The sequence below is a fragment of the Camelus dromedarius genome, chromosome 13, assembly GCF_036321535.1.
Source record: "Camelus dromedarius isolate mCamDro1 chromosome 13, mCamDro1.pat, whole genome shotgun sequence".
Lineage (NCBI taxonomy): Eukaryota > Metazoa > Chordata > Mammalia > Artiodactyla > Camelidae > Camelus > Camelus dromedarius.
The window spans coordinates 60,496,213-60,511,019 of NC_087448.1; the positions used below are offsets into that span (position 1 = coordinate 60,496,213).

The 14,807-nt window shown below is 42.4% G+C and overlaps 2 protein-coding genes and 1 long non-coding RNA gene across 5 annotated transcripts in view; 2 read left to right on the forward strand and 1 right to left on the reverse strand.

Moving 5' to 3' along the window:
* Positions 1 to 3,971, forward strand: part of ALG5 (ALG5 dolichyl-phosphate beta-glucosyltransferase) — a 36,185-nt gene extending 32,214 nt beyond the window's left edge. Inside the window, exons 9-10 of the mRNA XM_031465924.2 lie at positions 1,640 to 1,725; positions 3,755 to 3,971. Coding sequence (XP_031321784.1) covers positions 1,640 to 1,725; positions 3,755 to 3,870 — 202 coding nt within the window. The 3' untranslated portion in view covers positions 3,871 to 3,971. The remainder of the gene's footprint in view (positions 1 to 1,639; positions 1,726 to 3,754) is intronic.
* On the reverse strand, positions 442 to 11,467 carry LOC105100788 (uncharacterized). 2 transcript variants are annotated; one of them, XR_010383635.1, is made up of 5 exons: positions 11,263 to 11,467; positions 11,089 to 11,174; positions 10,369 to 10,467; positions 4,750 to 4,866; positions 442 to 790 (listed from the first exon to the last, which is right to left on the reverse strand). It is a non-coding gene; the product is annotated as an uncharacterized LOC105100788 (long non-coding RNA). The 2 variants fall into 2 exon arrangements; XR_838228.3 differs by lacking the exon at positions 442 to 790 and adding an exon at positions 2,517 to 2,656.
* Positions 11,468 to 11,654: 187 nt separating this feature from the next.
* SMAD9 (SMAD family member 9) overlaps positions 11,655 to 14,807 on the forward strand; it is a 52,583-nt gene continuing 49,430 nt past the window's right edge. The window contains exon 1 of one of the 2 annotated variants that reach the window (XM_064493200.1): positions 11,655 to 11,794. The gene's annotated coding sequence lies outside the window, so the exon portion shown is untranslated. Of the gene's footprint in view, positions 11,795 to 11,853; positions 11,900 to 14,807 lie in introns of those variants that run through there. The other variant, XM_031465923.2, reaches the window with a different exon arrangement.

The following is a 14,807-nucleotide window of genomic DNA, read 5'->3' on the forward strand; positions in this document are numbered from 1 at the left end:
AGTACCTGGTATTTTAATTATAAAGTTTGCTTCGGTAATGGATTGGTTTCTTATTTATAATATGGTGCTGTGAACTGCTGTGTTTTGTTTTGATAAACATCCCATGTCTTCTAACATGTTTAAGGAGAAGATACAATAAAAACAATAGTTTAGGAATGAATAGCCCATTCAGTTTTTTTTTTTAATATAAACTAATTTCAGTTAATCAATGTTTTTTTCTCCCACTCCTTTTCATTCATCATTCTTACATTTGGTGTTTTTGATAAGTCTGTACCAATTTCCTCAGAAAAATACTTAATCTAGGTCAGAGTATTAAACATCATTAGAACTAACTCAGCAGCCCATTAAGTAATTTTTTGTTTTTGTGTTAAAGGAGAGTTTTAAGGGTTAAGTACCAGGCTTAATATTTGAATTATTTCCTTTCATGAGTGTCACAATTCTGCTTAACGGAAGTTTTACATAGTCCTTTTAGAAACACAAAGAACACTTTTGTAGATGGTTTTATCATCTTAAGTAAATATTTTATTAGGATAAGAAACAGCATTAAGTGTTTTAAAAAATAGTTTTCATACTGAATTATCCAAACACTTGGGATTTGAACTAGTTGCATAATGGATGGTGGTAATATTGTGGCCAAGAAAACAAAACTCCCCAATTCAGATTATCTGGGATCAGGTAATTACATAGAAGTAGATCTTAGGCATCTCCTTGTCCGTGCTATTATTTGGAAACCAATCCCTGGAAGTTTGAAGTGTGTTCCATGCAGTCCGGAAAGTTGGGGGTTAATGACCTAAGGATGAAAGCAAAGCAGTGGAAGCCTTCAGTGCTCTCGGAGACAGGATTCAAAAGTGTTAAGGAAAGCAGTTTCGACCTAAACCCAGGGGCTGACTGAAGAGGAGCTTTAAGAAGGAACCTTTCACAGGTGGAAGGAAGGCTGAACTGGAATTCAGACTAGAGATGATTTCAACAGTGTACGTCAGAGTGAGACAATACATCTAATTCCTATGTATGTGTTCAGTTATACCCAAAGGGCATTTCAGACTAGTCTGGACTGGCTTCCCACTTCCGCAGCTGCTGGCACTGTGCCATCCAGTACAGCACTGGGAAGGGAAGAGGGGAAGACAGGCCACAGGGGCCCTGTATTGAAAAAGGAAACCTTGACACTTTCATGGTAGGAGAACGTAATCAAGGAACTCTAAAGGGATTGAGACCGTCTTTCCTAGAGCTTCTCAGAGTTCTGTTTTATGAGCTCTCTGAATCAGCTGAAAATGCTGTCAGTTCTTTATCTGGGGCTAGTTAAGGCTGGGATTTGAAAACCATCAATCTTGAAAATTTCCAGGATTAAATTTTCTCTTGGAGCCCAAGTGGCCATTTTTACCTCTCAGAGTTTCTGAGTTGTGATTGAAACACCGTATTTCTCATTGAAATGTTATGCAGTGGCATGCTAAATTATCTTACTTGCCTTGAAGCTACTGAACTACTTAGCTTTTATTTGACCTGATGTTTATCTGACCTTCACTTTTACAATACAAGCTTTTATATCTGCCATGTAAGCTTCTGTAGAACATGCCAAGGGAGAGATTTAATTACACTCTATTTGTCTTTTTAAAAATAGGTATCAATATATTTTCTATTCCAGGGCATTTGATGTAGAACTGCTTTACATAGCACAGTTCTTTAAAATTCCAATAGCAGAAATTGCTGTCAACTGGACGGAAATTGAAGGTGGGTCTATTGTTCATGTTACGGCTGATCTCAAGTGGGGGAGGACGTCACACAATACAGTTGTCCAATAAAGTCGGCTGCCTTTAATGTTTCCCCTGCCCCCATCAGGGCCTGCTCAGTTATCCTGACTCCGAGAAGCAGTCTGTAGAGAGTACTGCCTCTAAGCCCCGCCACCCTCCACCTGGCTGGCTGCCTTCTGTATGGCTTTAGTCTCTTCTTAGGGTCTTCAGCAGGCCTCCTAGCTTGCACGGGGAATTCAGTAAAACTTGTACAGTAGACAAGATCGTGGTGATTGCAGGTTACAAGCAAGGTTGATAGTCTTGAGATAAACTTTACTGTTTGCAGTAGCATTTTTTTTTAGTATTATTTCATTACTCCATGAATATTAATTGAGTACCTACAAACCACTATGCAAAACTAAATAAGAAACTATAGTTTTTACTCCAAATGTCCACAGTCCATTCACAGCCAGTTTTTAACTGGCATCTGTACATATATCCAAAAATGTAAAGCTGTCTAAGATCTCTAGCAATGTGAAATTATCTAATGTCCATTCAGAAAAGCTTAGATAGCTCTCGCTGTGTAGAATTTAAAATATATTCTGGTTTTCTCTGTTGCTTGCCTTAGAATGCTCCTAAATTAATTCACAGCGTGGCAGTGGTTCGCTGGAGGCTTTTTCAAAGTCACTTCTTTTCCTGCAGTAAGCAACCTCAAATGTTTACGGACAGAAAAAGGTTAAGAATGAGACTACATAGTCCAGAACAAATTCAGGCTCTTGGAGTCTTGCTGAATCATATTAAGTTTACAGAAATTTAATCTCCACAGTAGTAGCCTCGATCAAAGGGGCCTGGGAGGTGGGTGAAAGGATTGCTCAGACACATCATGATCACTCCATTGATCTGTCTGTGTTGATCTCTGCCCAGCGGAGACTCTATGGGAAGTTGAAGTGGGGAAAAGTCAAAATATGTTTCATTTTCTATCATTTTCTCATTTGCATCTCTCAGATTGTTGAGTATTACATTTCCTTAGCTGGCACTCAGAGAGCAGTTTGTGTCCATCACCCCAGCCCCCTCAGCCGTGTACCTCCCGAGAGTGGGGCTATCCAAAACTCACAATGTAGATCTTCCCAAGTTTCATTTCACTTCAGGGTGTTTTGTTTTTTTGTTTTTAGAGAAACCACTCACTTTGGCTTTGAAGATGTTTAATTCTTTTGTCCATGATTTAAATAAAAGTAAGGTGGATGTGTTAACTTGATTGTGGTAATCATTTCACAGTGTATACATTTATCAAGTCATTACATCGTACACTTTAAAGATATTTCAGTTTTATTTGTGACTTATACCTCAGTAAAGCTGGGGGGAAGAGAAAGAAAAAGAGAAAGAAGCTAGAGCATTTGGGCTGAAATCTGGAAACTGCCAGTGATTAGTCCTGTGGCCTTGACCATGTCACTTTACCAGCCAGCACCCCAGTTACCTGACCAGTGGTTAGGGAGGCTCCACTCCCGACTGACTGAAAAAAACAATTTCCAGGGGTAAAATCAAAGAAGATAAGATCTTAAAACATGTTCAGGGAGGTAGATGTTGCGTCGTCCACTGGGCTTGCTTGGCATGTTGCCATTTGACAACCACTGGACAAGAAGATGGCCTAGCTAAATGTATTTATTTTCTCTGATTGAGAGTCTTTGGTAGAATTAGAATAAAAGCTGGTTTTTGTCTTGGCCTTCTTGTTTCAGATTATTAATCTATTCTGCTTGTATTTTACTTGTATTATATACAGGGGTGTACCTGATCATAGTACGTAAGACTGAAAGGCAGTACGTGAAACATGAAGATTTGCTCCCCCCAAAATCATTTTTAAATGTGCACATGGAATTAAATGTTTAACAGACACACATACATAAGATAAATAACATAAATTAAGGTGACTAGAAGCTCACAAAGGTCATGTAAACCGATGTCTACAATACAGTTTTAAACCGTTACGTTTTCTCCTGAAAACATATTTATTTTTAATTATTTTTAAATCACAGGTTCTAAATTAGTTCCATTCTGGAGCTGGCTACAGATGGGCAAGGACCTACTTTTTATACGACTTCGATATTTGACTGGTGCCTGGAGGCTTGAACAAACCAGGAAAGTGAATTAGGTTATTTGCCATCTTTGATTGTATTCTTACGCATCAGTGTCACATTATTTCACGTTATTTCATTTTAAATTAAAATTTTAAATAAAGCTGGAATAAATCAATGCCATTGTCTGCCTTTTGATAATTTTAAAGAATTTACTGCCAGAAGTAAAAACTTTTATACCTCTTTTTGGACAAAAAAAATTTTAAGGTGTTTTTGTAACAAAAGTCAGATTTTTTTTTTGCTTTAGCCATTTTGTGTATTTAGATTAATTATCATTATGATTCTGAGAAATATACTTTTTAAAGAGAAGACAGAAGCAATTATTCTTACTCTCAAGTGCCTATATAATTCTTGCAAACTGAAATATAAACCACAATCATGTAACAATGTTCAGGGATTTAAAAATAAAGTTAGCAAATATTTAAATATACACAAATTTATCAATATTAAACCCATTTGACATTCTGTAAAATTCTAGGAAATTATATATTAAAGGAAGGATACAGGCTTGTTCACAAAGGTATCCACTTTCTTGTAGTCTTATTTATCTCCCTCCTAATTTTATGTATACTCTTCTCTGCTGGCAACCCTTCCCTCTTGAGTTTATGTTAATAAAAATTGCAAATTCTTTATTGAAAAGAGAAAGTTTATAATACGAATAAATGTATTTACTTAATAACATCAGAAGCCTGTGTTTTTGAGAAACTAAAGACTAATCAAGTAGCAATTATAAAACAGTGAACCCCTAAAAATCAGAATTAGATTGTTTCTGATGTTTTAGAGAAAGTAGAAATGATAACATTAACATTTATTGAGTGTTACCCATGTGCCTACCACTATTCTAATGCCTCTCCTAACTTACAGCAGAAGAGGAGACCGAGGCACAAAGGGGTTACCTGCCCAAGGTCACACAGCTCGGAAACGGTGGAGTTGAGATTCTAGCCCACCTGGTCCAGATCCAGGGCCTACACTCTTCAGTGACTGCGATACTTCAGTTTTTCAAGGTCTGATAACTGGGATATGTAAATAGAAAGTGTCACAAGTACATTAAATACAACATTTTAGAGACAAGATGTAGAAAAGTAAATATGCTAAAAATGACTCCTCTCCAGGAGTTTCAACAGTGATACTATCACATCTGCATTGGACAGTAAGCTCCTTGAAAACAGAAACCGTTTCTTACTCAAATTATTCCCAGGGTTCTCTCTCTGTATGCTGTATTTTGCTATATTTTCTTTATTTGACACTCGTCCCAAGATCACTTGATATAGTGACAGAGTGTTCTACATGTGCAAGCAAAACAGATCCCTGCCCTCTGAGAACTCCACATTTTAAGGGCCTGATACCTGTAAGTCTCACCTGTAGAACCACGTGGCCATACACGCCTGGAAGTGCGCAGCCCATCTTCAGCTTACTAGTGGGTTTCATCCAAGCCAGTTTATAAACCAGTTGTTTGGAACCCAAAGGCTTTTTCCCATGAAAATAGTATCAGGAAAAGCAGCCTGCAAAGTGTCCCTGTAACACATGAGCTACTCTGTACCAGCCTGCAGTAACACCTAACCACGCTTTGCAGCACCATTTCTGCGGAGAAATTGTTTTTCATGTTCCAAGTGGAAACTTTTCACCAGGGAAATACTTTTCCCTGTGGCCTCTAGGAATCCCAGTGAAAACTCACACAAATCAGCAGTGAGCTTAAACTTCCCTGCAGCCTCCGTGGAGGCTGTAGGCAACTTCCTCCCCACCAGGGAGGATCCGACAGAGTAGGGAAAAGGCTCCAGCAATAATCAGTGGCAGCGTGGGAGTCGGGGAAACCTGCTTTCAGTGCTGCATCAAAAGTAGACAGTCCCTGGTGGGGAAGTTATAGTTCAAGTGGTAAAGCCATGCAAGGAGGTCCTGGGTTCAACCCCCAGCACCTCCAAAAAATTAAAGAAGAAAATATATCTTACAGATCATTCATTCATTCCATCATTCTCTCAGTAAGTACATACTGAATGCCTAGCTTCGAAATGCTAAGCCCTGGGGATACCAAAAGCCTGCTACTGATCCTAGGTCAGGATCTGTTCCTCTATTCTCTTCTCCTAAGTCATCTTCATACATTTAACAAGTATTTGATGAGCGTCTGCTGTACACCAGGCACTGTTTTAGGTGTTAGGAGTAAACAAGGACAACATCAGGCACACCTCTCATTCTCTTACAGATTTCAGTTAATTCAAGGAGACAGACATTAATCAAGTAATTAAATATAAGTCAGTTTGGAACAGTGTTGGTTATGAATGAGAGACAGGCTCTAACCAAGTCAGAGAGGACCAAGAAGGCTTCTCTAGGATGTGACACTTGAGCTGAGATCTGTAGGAAAAGTAGGTGTCAATGAGACAAGGAAGTGAAGGAAAAGCCTAATATGGTGGAGCTCAGGTGAAATTTGAATTAGACGTTACCTGTTCTCTTCTTTTTATATGTTGCATTTGTTCACTTATTTAGTTAATTTGTTCAAAACCTGTGGGTTTCTTAAAAGCAGCAGAGGCATCAAAGAATGAGGATCAAATATGTCACCAAAAATATGGGCAACAAAGACAAAAACAGGCAAATGGGACAGCATCAAACTTAAAAACTTCTATGCATCAAAGGAAACAACAGCGTACAAGGGCAACCTGCGGAATGGGAGAAAATACTTGCAAATCACATACCTAATAAGGGGTTATTCTCTATAATCTACAAGGAACTCCTACAACTCAACAAGAAAAGCAAATAACCAGATTAAAAACTGGGCAAAGGATATGAATAAACAGTTCTCCAAAGAAGATACACAAAAAGCCAACAAGCATATGAAAAGATGTTCAACATCACTAACAGTAAGAGCAGTGCAAACCCAAACCACAGTGAGATATCAACTCACACCCACTGAATGGATGGCCACTATCAAAAGAACAGAAAATAACAAGTGTTGGCCAGGACGCAGAAAAACTGAAACCCTTGTGCACTTCACATTCCGGTGGGAACAGAAAATGGTGCAGCCGTAGGGAAAACAATATTGACGTTCCTTAAAGACCGGGAAACAGAACTACTGTGTGACCCAGCAGTCCTACTCCTGGGTACACATCCAAAGGAATTCAAAGCAGGATCTCAAAGAGATATTTGCACACTCATGTTCACTGCAGCACTATTCCCAATAACCAAGAGGTGGAAGCAACCCAAATGTCCACTGAATGATGGATGGATAAAGAAAATGTGGTCCATACATACAATGGAATACTACGGAGCATTCATAAGGAAGGAAACCTTGCCACATGGTACAACATAGATGAACCGAGAGGACGTTACGCTAAATGAAATGAGGCAGTCACAGAAAGACATATACAGAATGACATCACTCATGTAAAGTATCTAAAACAGTCAGAATCATAGAAATAGAAAGTGGAAAAGTGGTTGCCAAGAGCTGAGGGGGAAAGTGGAGGGGTAATTACTGTTTAGTGGTTACGGAGTTTCAGTTTTCCAAAATGAAAAAGTTCTAGAGATATGTTGTACAACAATGTGAATATATTTACCACGTCTGAACTGTACATTTAAAAATGACTTAAGATGATTTAAAAAAAGTCAGTCTCATCTAATCGCTAAATAGCATGCTACCAAGCAACAGTTTGAATGAATGGATGGATTTAATTAATTCCAAAAGTAACCTAAAGTTAACTAAAATAATAAAGACGTATTTCAAAACTTTTTAAAAAATGAGGATCAAAAAAAGTCACTGAATTATTAATTGAAAGGTCACAGTGACCTCTGAGAATGTTAGAACAGCACTGAAATCTAACAGTGACGATGGAAGGCAAAAGCCAGATTGGGGGAAATTAAGAAGCTGTGGGTTACAAGGAAGAGAAGTGAGATAAAAACCACGCACTGAGAAGTTTGACAGCGGGAGAAAGGACAAATATTACATGGATTTGGGGAAGAGTTTTGCTTCCCTGAGATAAGTAAGCTCTGACTTGATTTAAGTAATGATCTGAGTTACTGTTTCTCTCTTATAGAAAAAAAGAGACTCAAATGGACTGGAGAGAGGGCAAAACTCAAGAGGATGCAAACTGCTAGTCAAATTTCACTCACAAATGTTTTCTTTGGCTTGGCTTTAAAAAAAAAAATTCTTAGCAAAAATCTTTAATTCTAAGATTTTTCCATAAAAATCTGGATATTTTTTATCCCTTGAAACTCCAGCCCCATTCTCACATGGCAACAACTTCTGGAGCTGCATACCAGAAGATCCCTTTAGAAGGGACATTGCTCTCCAGTCCCCAAACTTCATCATTCTATCTCTCCTGGTGACTGACAGTCCCAGCATGGTCGCCAGCACTGTTCGCAACCCCATTGTTTTTCTCCCTTCTTTGATTCTTGATTCCTCCAGTTGTTTTTTTTTAACCAAATTCTATTGATCTTTTTCCCTTCACAGTGTTTATAAAATGCATCACCTCCCACCTTTTCTATAATCACACACTGTCCTCTCCAGACAATGTTCACCTCATGCCTAGATGGTTGCAGGGGCTTCCTAATTGGTCCCCTACCTCTTGTCTCTTAAAACTTTTCTCCACCACCCACTTCCACTTTACAGGCTGTAGATTTTTCTTCTTCAGTGTCACTACCCATGTCACACTCTGCTCAAACACTTTGCAATTCAACTTCAAGTTCCAGGAAGGCAGTGAGGTGTAATGGTTAAACGCCTGGGCTTTGGAGTCAGGACGACTGGAGTTTGAATTCTGAGCTGGACACCTGGGGACATTTTGTTATGCCTCCCATGTTCCCTAACTGAAGCGCAGATAGGAATTCTCATCCCAAAATGTCGTGAGTGTGAAACAAGATGCCGTGCGTCAAGCAGGGCCTAGTCCTGGCAGCAGGACTCTCACCACAAGAGACAGAGCTGTCACTCTGCCACTAAACCAAGAGGCTCTAGCACTCCCTTGTCACAAACCCAGGGCATGCATTCGGTGACGTCCGTCCTTCTAACATTATTTTTCTTATTTATCCAAGTAGTTTGACAGTTCTCTAGAAAAACTGAGATTTTTCATACTCAAAACCTCAAGGAATTCTGCACATAGTTGGCATTCTGGGCTCTTTATGATCATGCAGACTGTGCCTGCATCCGCACGTCTGGCCAAGGGGGCTGGATGAAACGGAGCCTCAGGGTCAGCACCCACAGAGCTACACCCACCGAGGTGGTGGACAGTTGGCGGAGGCGGGCAGTTCCTTTGGCTATCTGGGTGGTAGCCATTCATACTCACGTCTCGAACTGTAGCTGAATTACACCTCCATGGAGACCTCCCTGACACCTTCTGTGCCCCCAGCCCTAGTGACACATGAAGTTGTATGAGAACCAATGGTCTGTGTGTCTCTCCTAGTGACACCCAGGTGACTGAGGGCTCTGTGTTGATACAGTTGGTCCAGACACCTGCTACTTAGGAAAGCATTCAATACTGGTTATGGAATGAACGATGGCTCTTGAAGGAAAGTTTGGGGTTGGGGAGGGGACAGAAAAAGTGCAGAGCTGAGACAGAATTACAGATGAAAGGTAGAAAGGAGACCAGAAGTGGGAGAGGTGTGTAGGCAGCAATTCCAGTGGCTCTGAGTGGAACCATTATCACGCTGGATCAAAAATAAGGTAGAACAGTTGCACAAAGAAGAATCTTCCCATCTGTGGATTACTACAGATTTTGTCACAACCGTGTCCTTATGTTGAGCATGTGACAAGTGAAAAGAATTGACCCTCTCATGGGTAAAGAGGATGCCTTTCCTACCACTGCTTCATGGACTGCAGAAGCTCACATTCTGCCAAGTTCTTATAATTCAGAAAAGATGGACCTTGTTTTGCTGTGGTTTTCAGGTCTTGAACCAAAATTTTACTGGCGTTTCCACCAAATCACACCCTGTGACTGTCTCACCTCTCATGTGATTCCCATTATGTAGTTTTTTGGTGGCAGTTCAAACAAGAATAAAATTGCAGCCAATCAAGAAATCAAGAGGGGAAAAATAAAGCAGAGTGTGGATTTCCTATTGCAAGGATTTTCAGCTTCTGAAAAATGGAGTGTCAACACTGAGCCTTCCTTCCCAGAGCAGGCATTTTCTCCATCTTCAGACTCACCAGATCTTATTGTTCTTGGGTATAAAGGATTAACCTTCTACACTACCTTTGAGGGATAAGTGAGGTATTGTATAAATGACAGGCTGACTTCTAAATGCCAGAATTTCTTGGTATGTAGATGGGGGTGTACAGATAAAGCAGACTGCATACACTTAATGAATCTGCAAATCCAAGTCCTGCCAGAAGCCCAGAGAATTCTGTGAACTTGAAAAAAGTCTGTGTCAGAAGCCCAAGCCAGCACTGAGAAGTTATAATTTCTTACTCTGTTGTGTCCTCTGCATTGTGTAATGCACGTAAGCAAAGGAAGCAGCGGCTGGGTCATTCCTTTTCTTAATAACATTAAAAAAAAAAAAAAGTAAACCACATGGTATCAATTTTGAGAACCGAATTAGTTTACCTGCAATAAAATGCACAGCCAGCACAATCTGTAGTTCTTAGCAGTCCGAAGGTTTCCTGGAGTTTCACACCCAGAGCAATCCCAAACTTAACACCTAGCCTGGAGCAGAGGAAAATGGGCCAGGTGTAGAAAGGTGATTTAAATTTGAGTTTAAAGTTCTACCACAAATGCTGGGGGTTGTTTTGTTTTGTTTTGTTTTGTTTTTCACAAATACTGTTTTAAACATGGTCATTCACTGCTCAGCAACAGTATGATAATACGAACGTGGCATCAACCACAGGAAGAAAGTGCAGGGCTCTGAGGACGAAAAAGCACTTAAATTCATGGCCTTGCATTTCAGCGGTATCTAGGCCTTTTGCAGGACTGATTCCTCTACATACAGGACCAAAGTGAATACTCTCCCGTGTGGCTTTATTCTATTTTCATCTCTGCAGTAAATGCCTTTTCTATGAAGAAATGCTGCCTGCTGTGGACTCAAAGGCCATCAGTATGTTGATGGAAGGCCCACGCGATTTCTGAGTGGGTTAAAGGAGTCCACATTAATCTCAAAAGGCCGTGAGCAAGGAAGGTTGGCCATTAACGTTGCTCAGTGCCCGTAAATTTGTTTCTTTATTAGATTAGATAACAGTATATATTATATGCTAGGCTGTTGAGCAAATAAATAGGGGTAAGGAAATGACAATCCACGAAATTATGTGACTAGTTTTAACCACCACTCACCACTCAGTGAGGAGATTCTCTTCTGCCTGTGCCCCTGCACACCAGTTACTCCGGCGCTGTCGGTGGGTGTAAAGATCTCCTTTACTCTGCAAAGCAAGTAAGAAACAAACAGCAAGTAAACAGCAACCCTCAGGGCCCAGAAAGCCGCGGCGGGGGAGGGGGAGGGTTCCAAACCGATTTGTTGGTCCTGTGTCTGTGGTTCTGGTAGCAGCCTTCCTCGGGCCTCCGGCTCCAGGTGGAGGCGGGAAGGCTCAGGGAGGCGGGGGAGCCCCGCGAGGCGCCCCGCGCTGGGAGGAACCTCCGCACCGAGGGGGCTCGATCGCGGACGGAGGAGAGCCCGGGGTCTCTCAGGAGCACGCGGACGCAGCCGGGGCTGGGCGCCCCCGCCGCGCGGGCCTCCCGGTGCACGTGGCCGCGGGGCGGGCGGCGCGCGCTCTCCTCGGCGGCTCTGGGAGCGGCCAGGGCGCGCGGCAGCGGCGGGCGGGCGGGGGCGGGCCCGCGAGCAGGGCTCCTGGCGGCTTTCCAGGTCGGCGCACTAATACGGGCGATGAGGCTTCGCGGCTCCAGTCTGACTGACGCCGGCTGGGGCCGCCGCCGCCGCCGCTGCCGCTGCCGCTGCAGCCGCTGTCTCGGTCCCCGCCGCCGCCGCCGCCGCCGCCGCCGCCGCCGCGGGGCCCTGCAGGCGCTGGGCGCGCGCAGCCAGGCAGTGAGTGCGCGGCGCTCGGAGCGGGCGGCCGGGGGACCCTCGGCGGGGGCGGGGGGGCGGCCAGACCTGGGGCGGGGGCAGGGATGAGTGGCATCGCGGGGACAGGTAAGAGATGCCCTCCCCGGCGCGTGCTGGGCGCGAGCGTGTGTGGATGCGTGTGCGGCTAAGTTTTTCTTCCACAAGGGACGTCTTGGAGGCTCTTCGGTGTGTGGCTTGGCTCTTTGTACTCTCCACCTCAGTACTTCTTGGTGGAGCCTGTTTGGGGTGGGGCAGGGTGGGCGAGGGGCCGCAGGGGACCGCTCTGGGGAGGTGGCAAAGCGCCTTCCTCGTGGCTGCAGTGGCCCGGGCAGCCCGCACCTGGGATCTGTCGGAGGATGCTTGTCCCGCGGCGGGGGTGCGGGCGGTGCGGGGCTGTGGCCTCGGGGCGTGGGCAGCGTTGCGCGCTCTCTGTCCGTCCCCGGGCTGCGCAGCGCGCGGGGGCCGAGCACGGAGGACGGGCGACGTGGAGACCCAGACTTGCAGCTGAGTAACCGTTTGCTGTGGCCGGAGGTGGTGGGGAGGACAGTGGAGTAATCGGGCTGGGGGTATTAATTGTGACTCAGCTGGCCTCCCTGGCCTTCTATTTCATTGGCTTTTTTACTTTGCTTACCTTTGAGGCACGCGAAGTGAGAAAAAAAAGTTAGGAATATTGTCCCAGTGTTTCTGGGCTAGCGCTTGGATTGTGTTGGGAGCTGGGGTGTTTGTCTTTTCCTTCGTCTGCCATTCGGTGCCAGCTCTCCGCAGAGGGGAGGGGAGCGAGGTGGGGAACAGATACAGGAGACTAACTGACGCCAGCATTGTGATCGGAAGGAGGAGCGCGGGGCGGGGTGGGGGGAGCATTTTTATGGATGGCTAATCGCTGACAAGTCTTCCCGTTACTATTCCTTCCTCCTCCCACCCTTGACGGTGGAAATTTGAAATGATAGTTTAGAAATACTCTGTTGTCTTGTTTCTGGGCTGTATCTGGTACTTCTGAGAAATAACCTGCAAATGATGTAAATCTAGTTTGGAATAAAATTGCACGTAAATTCTTTACCCAGTATTTCACGGTCAGATACATACCCACCCGGACACTGTGGATTGCTTTTAATTGATTCAGTTTACAAGTGCCATTTCAGTGGCTTGCCAGATTTCTCGGATGATCTTTTGGAAGCATTGTTGAGCAGGAATAATAGAGTATAACTGTAAAGTCATGAGGCATTTGATAATGCTACTTCCTTGGCCATAGCTGAGCCAAGCATCTGGGGCATCCTTCTGAGTGAGTGACATGTTAATCCTCAGGCCTGTCTTCTGCCTCGGGATTCCTGTCAGTACGAGGGAATGCCGCTGGATGTTTACATTTTAGAGATGGTGATCTATATTTAATAAAGGAAGTAAAAGTAAAGCCCAAACACATTCTTCTAACTCCAAATAGACAGTTTGATAAGTAAGTTTCCCTATGTTTGTAGGAAGCCATGAGCAAGATTTTGGACCGCTTTCAAGTTTGTGGTTATCCAAGAAGGACACTGCAGATAAGAAAATGATGTAATCATTCAGAAATAAGGAACATTTAAAATTTATTATGATGGAAGTTTCAAGTAATATATCAGGAAAATAACTTTTAGTGGTAATGATCGCCTTCACTGATGGTATAAGACAACTGTGTTTAGCAGACAGCCTTCAGCCTGTTAATCTATTCTGACACAACCAACTCCCATTTTTATGCTTGACTGGCTATCTTTGTCAGAGCTGTTTTATGCTTGAGCTCTGTGGTTTCAAGCTATGTTTAAGAGAATGCCAACATGTTCCTGATCTGTGCAAACTCATTTTTATCAGGACGATGTTTGCTAAAAATCAAAGATATAAACAAATCTTAGGTTAAACCTCTAAGTACTTTGCAATTTTCACATCTTTGTCATTGCTCTTTTAAAGTCAGCAAGAGCTATTTGACTTTTCTCCCTTTTTTAAAACTCTTTTACTTATATACCCCCAGTTAATGAGTAATCAGAAAATGTTCACAGATGTCAACTACTGTGTCTCTGATTGCCAAAGACCATGGAATGAGAAGGAGGAGATGTTTCTGTTGTTGTTTTTAGTGAAATATTGCTACGGAGTCTAGAAGCAATAAACAACTGGCAAATCTGTTTATCCGTTCCAATCGTGTGGTCAGTTGGAGGAGGGAAAAAAAATCTGTCGAGAAATTATTTCGTAAGGATTAAAATATTCAATTTCAGTTTTACAAATAGTTTAATTCTTTTTAATAAGAGTGCAATTTCCTTTGCCGTATTCGGAGAGCTGGTGTTTAATAAGTGGTCACTATAGCACTTAGGCAACTAACTAGTTTATACCTGCCATTCTCTCTGCAGTAAATAAAAGCAGTTTCATCATGTTTGCTTTAATATGTTGGAAATAATATCCACAAAATATACCCTGATATAAGGGAGGGTAAAGAGTATAAAGAGAAAGAAGTTTTTTTTTTAATTTGCAAAACATGCTGTATTGAATTTTAAAGGTCTCACCAAGCTTAGTGCAGGCTTTCTGCTTTTCACTTCTGACATTTATGGAGGAATTCAGAAACAGGGAAGTGTCCAGAATAAAACAGTAAATGTAGCAGTACATTGAAGTCATGAATCTCTTCAAGTAGTTGTAATTCTAGGCTGTTGGATTTATATTTCCTTGGTTACTGTTGCCACTGAAAAGTTATTCTAAAGGAAAAAACAAAAAAACAAACAGTAAATTCATGAGTAGTTGTAACAGTATAAGCTCTTTTTTCTGTTAACTTAGTAAATGTTCATGTTATGAGTAAGGGCATAACAAAAAATAAACAAGTATCCCTCGGCCATAAATAACCTTTTAAATTAAATATCCTTATAAATTTTGTCTCTTAAGAAACATGTGCTAACTAACGTTTTTAAGATTTCAAGATGTTTGTTAGTGTTAGACGCCGTCAGGCCGGTGGACTCTGGGTGTTACTCTTGCCAGTGGATCACGGACC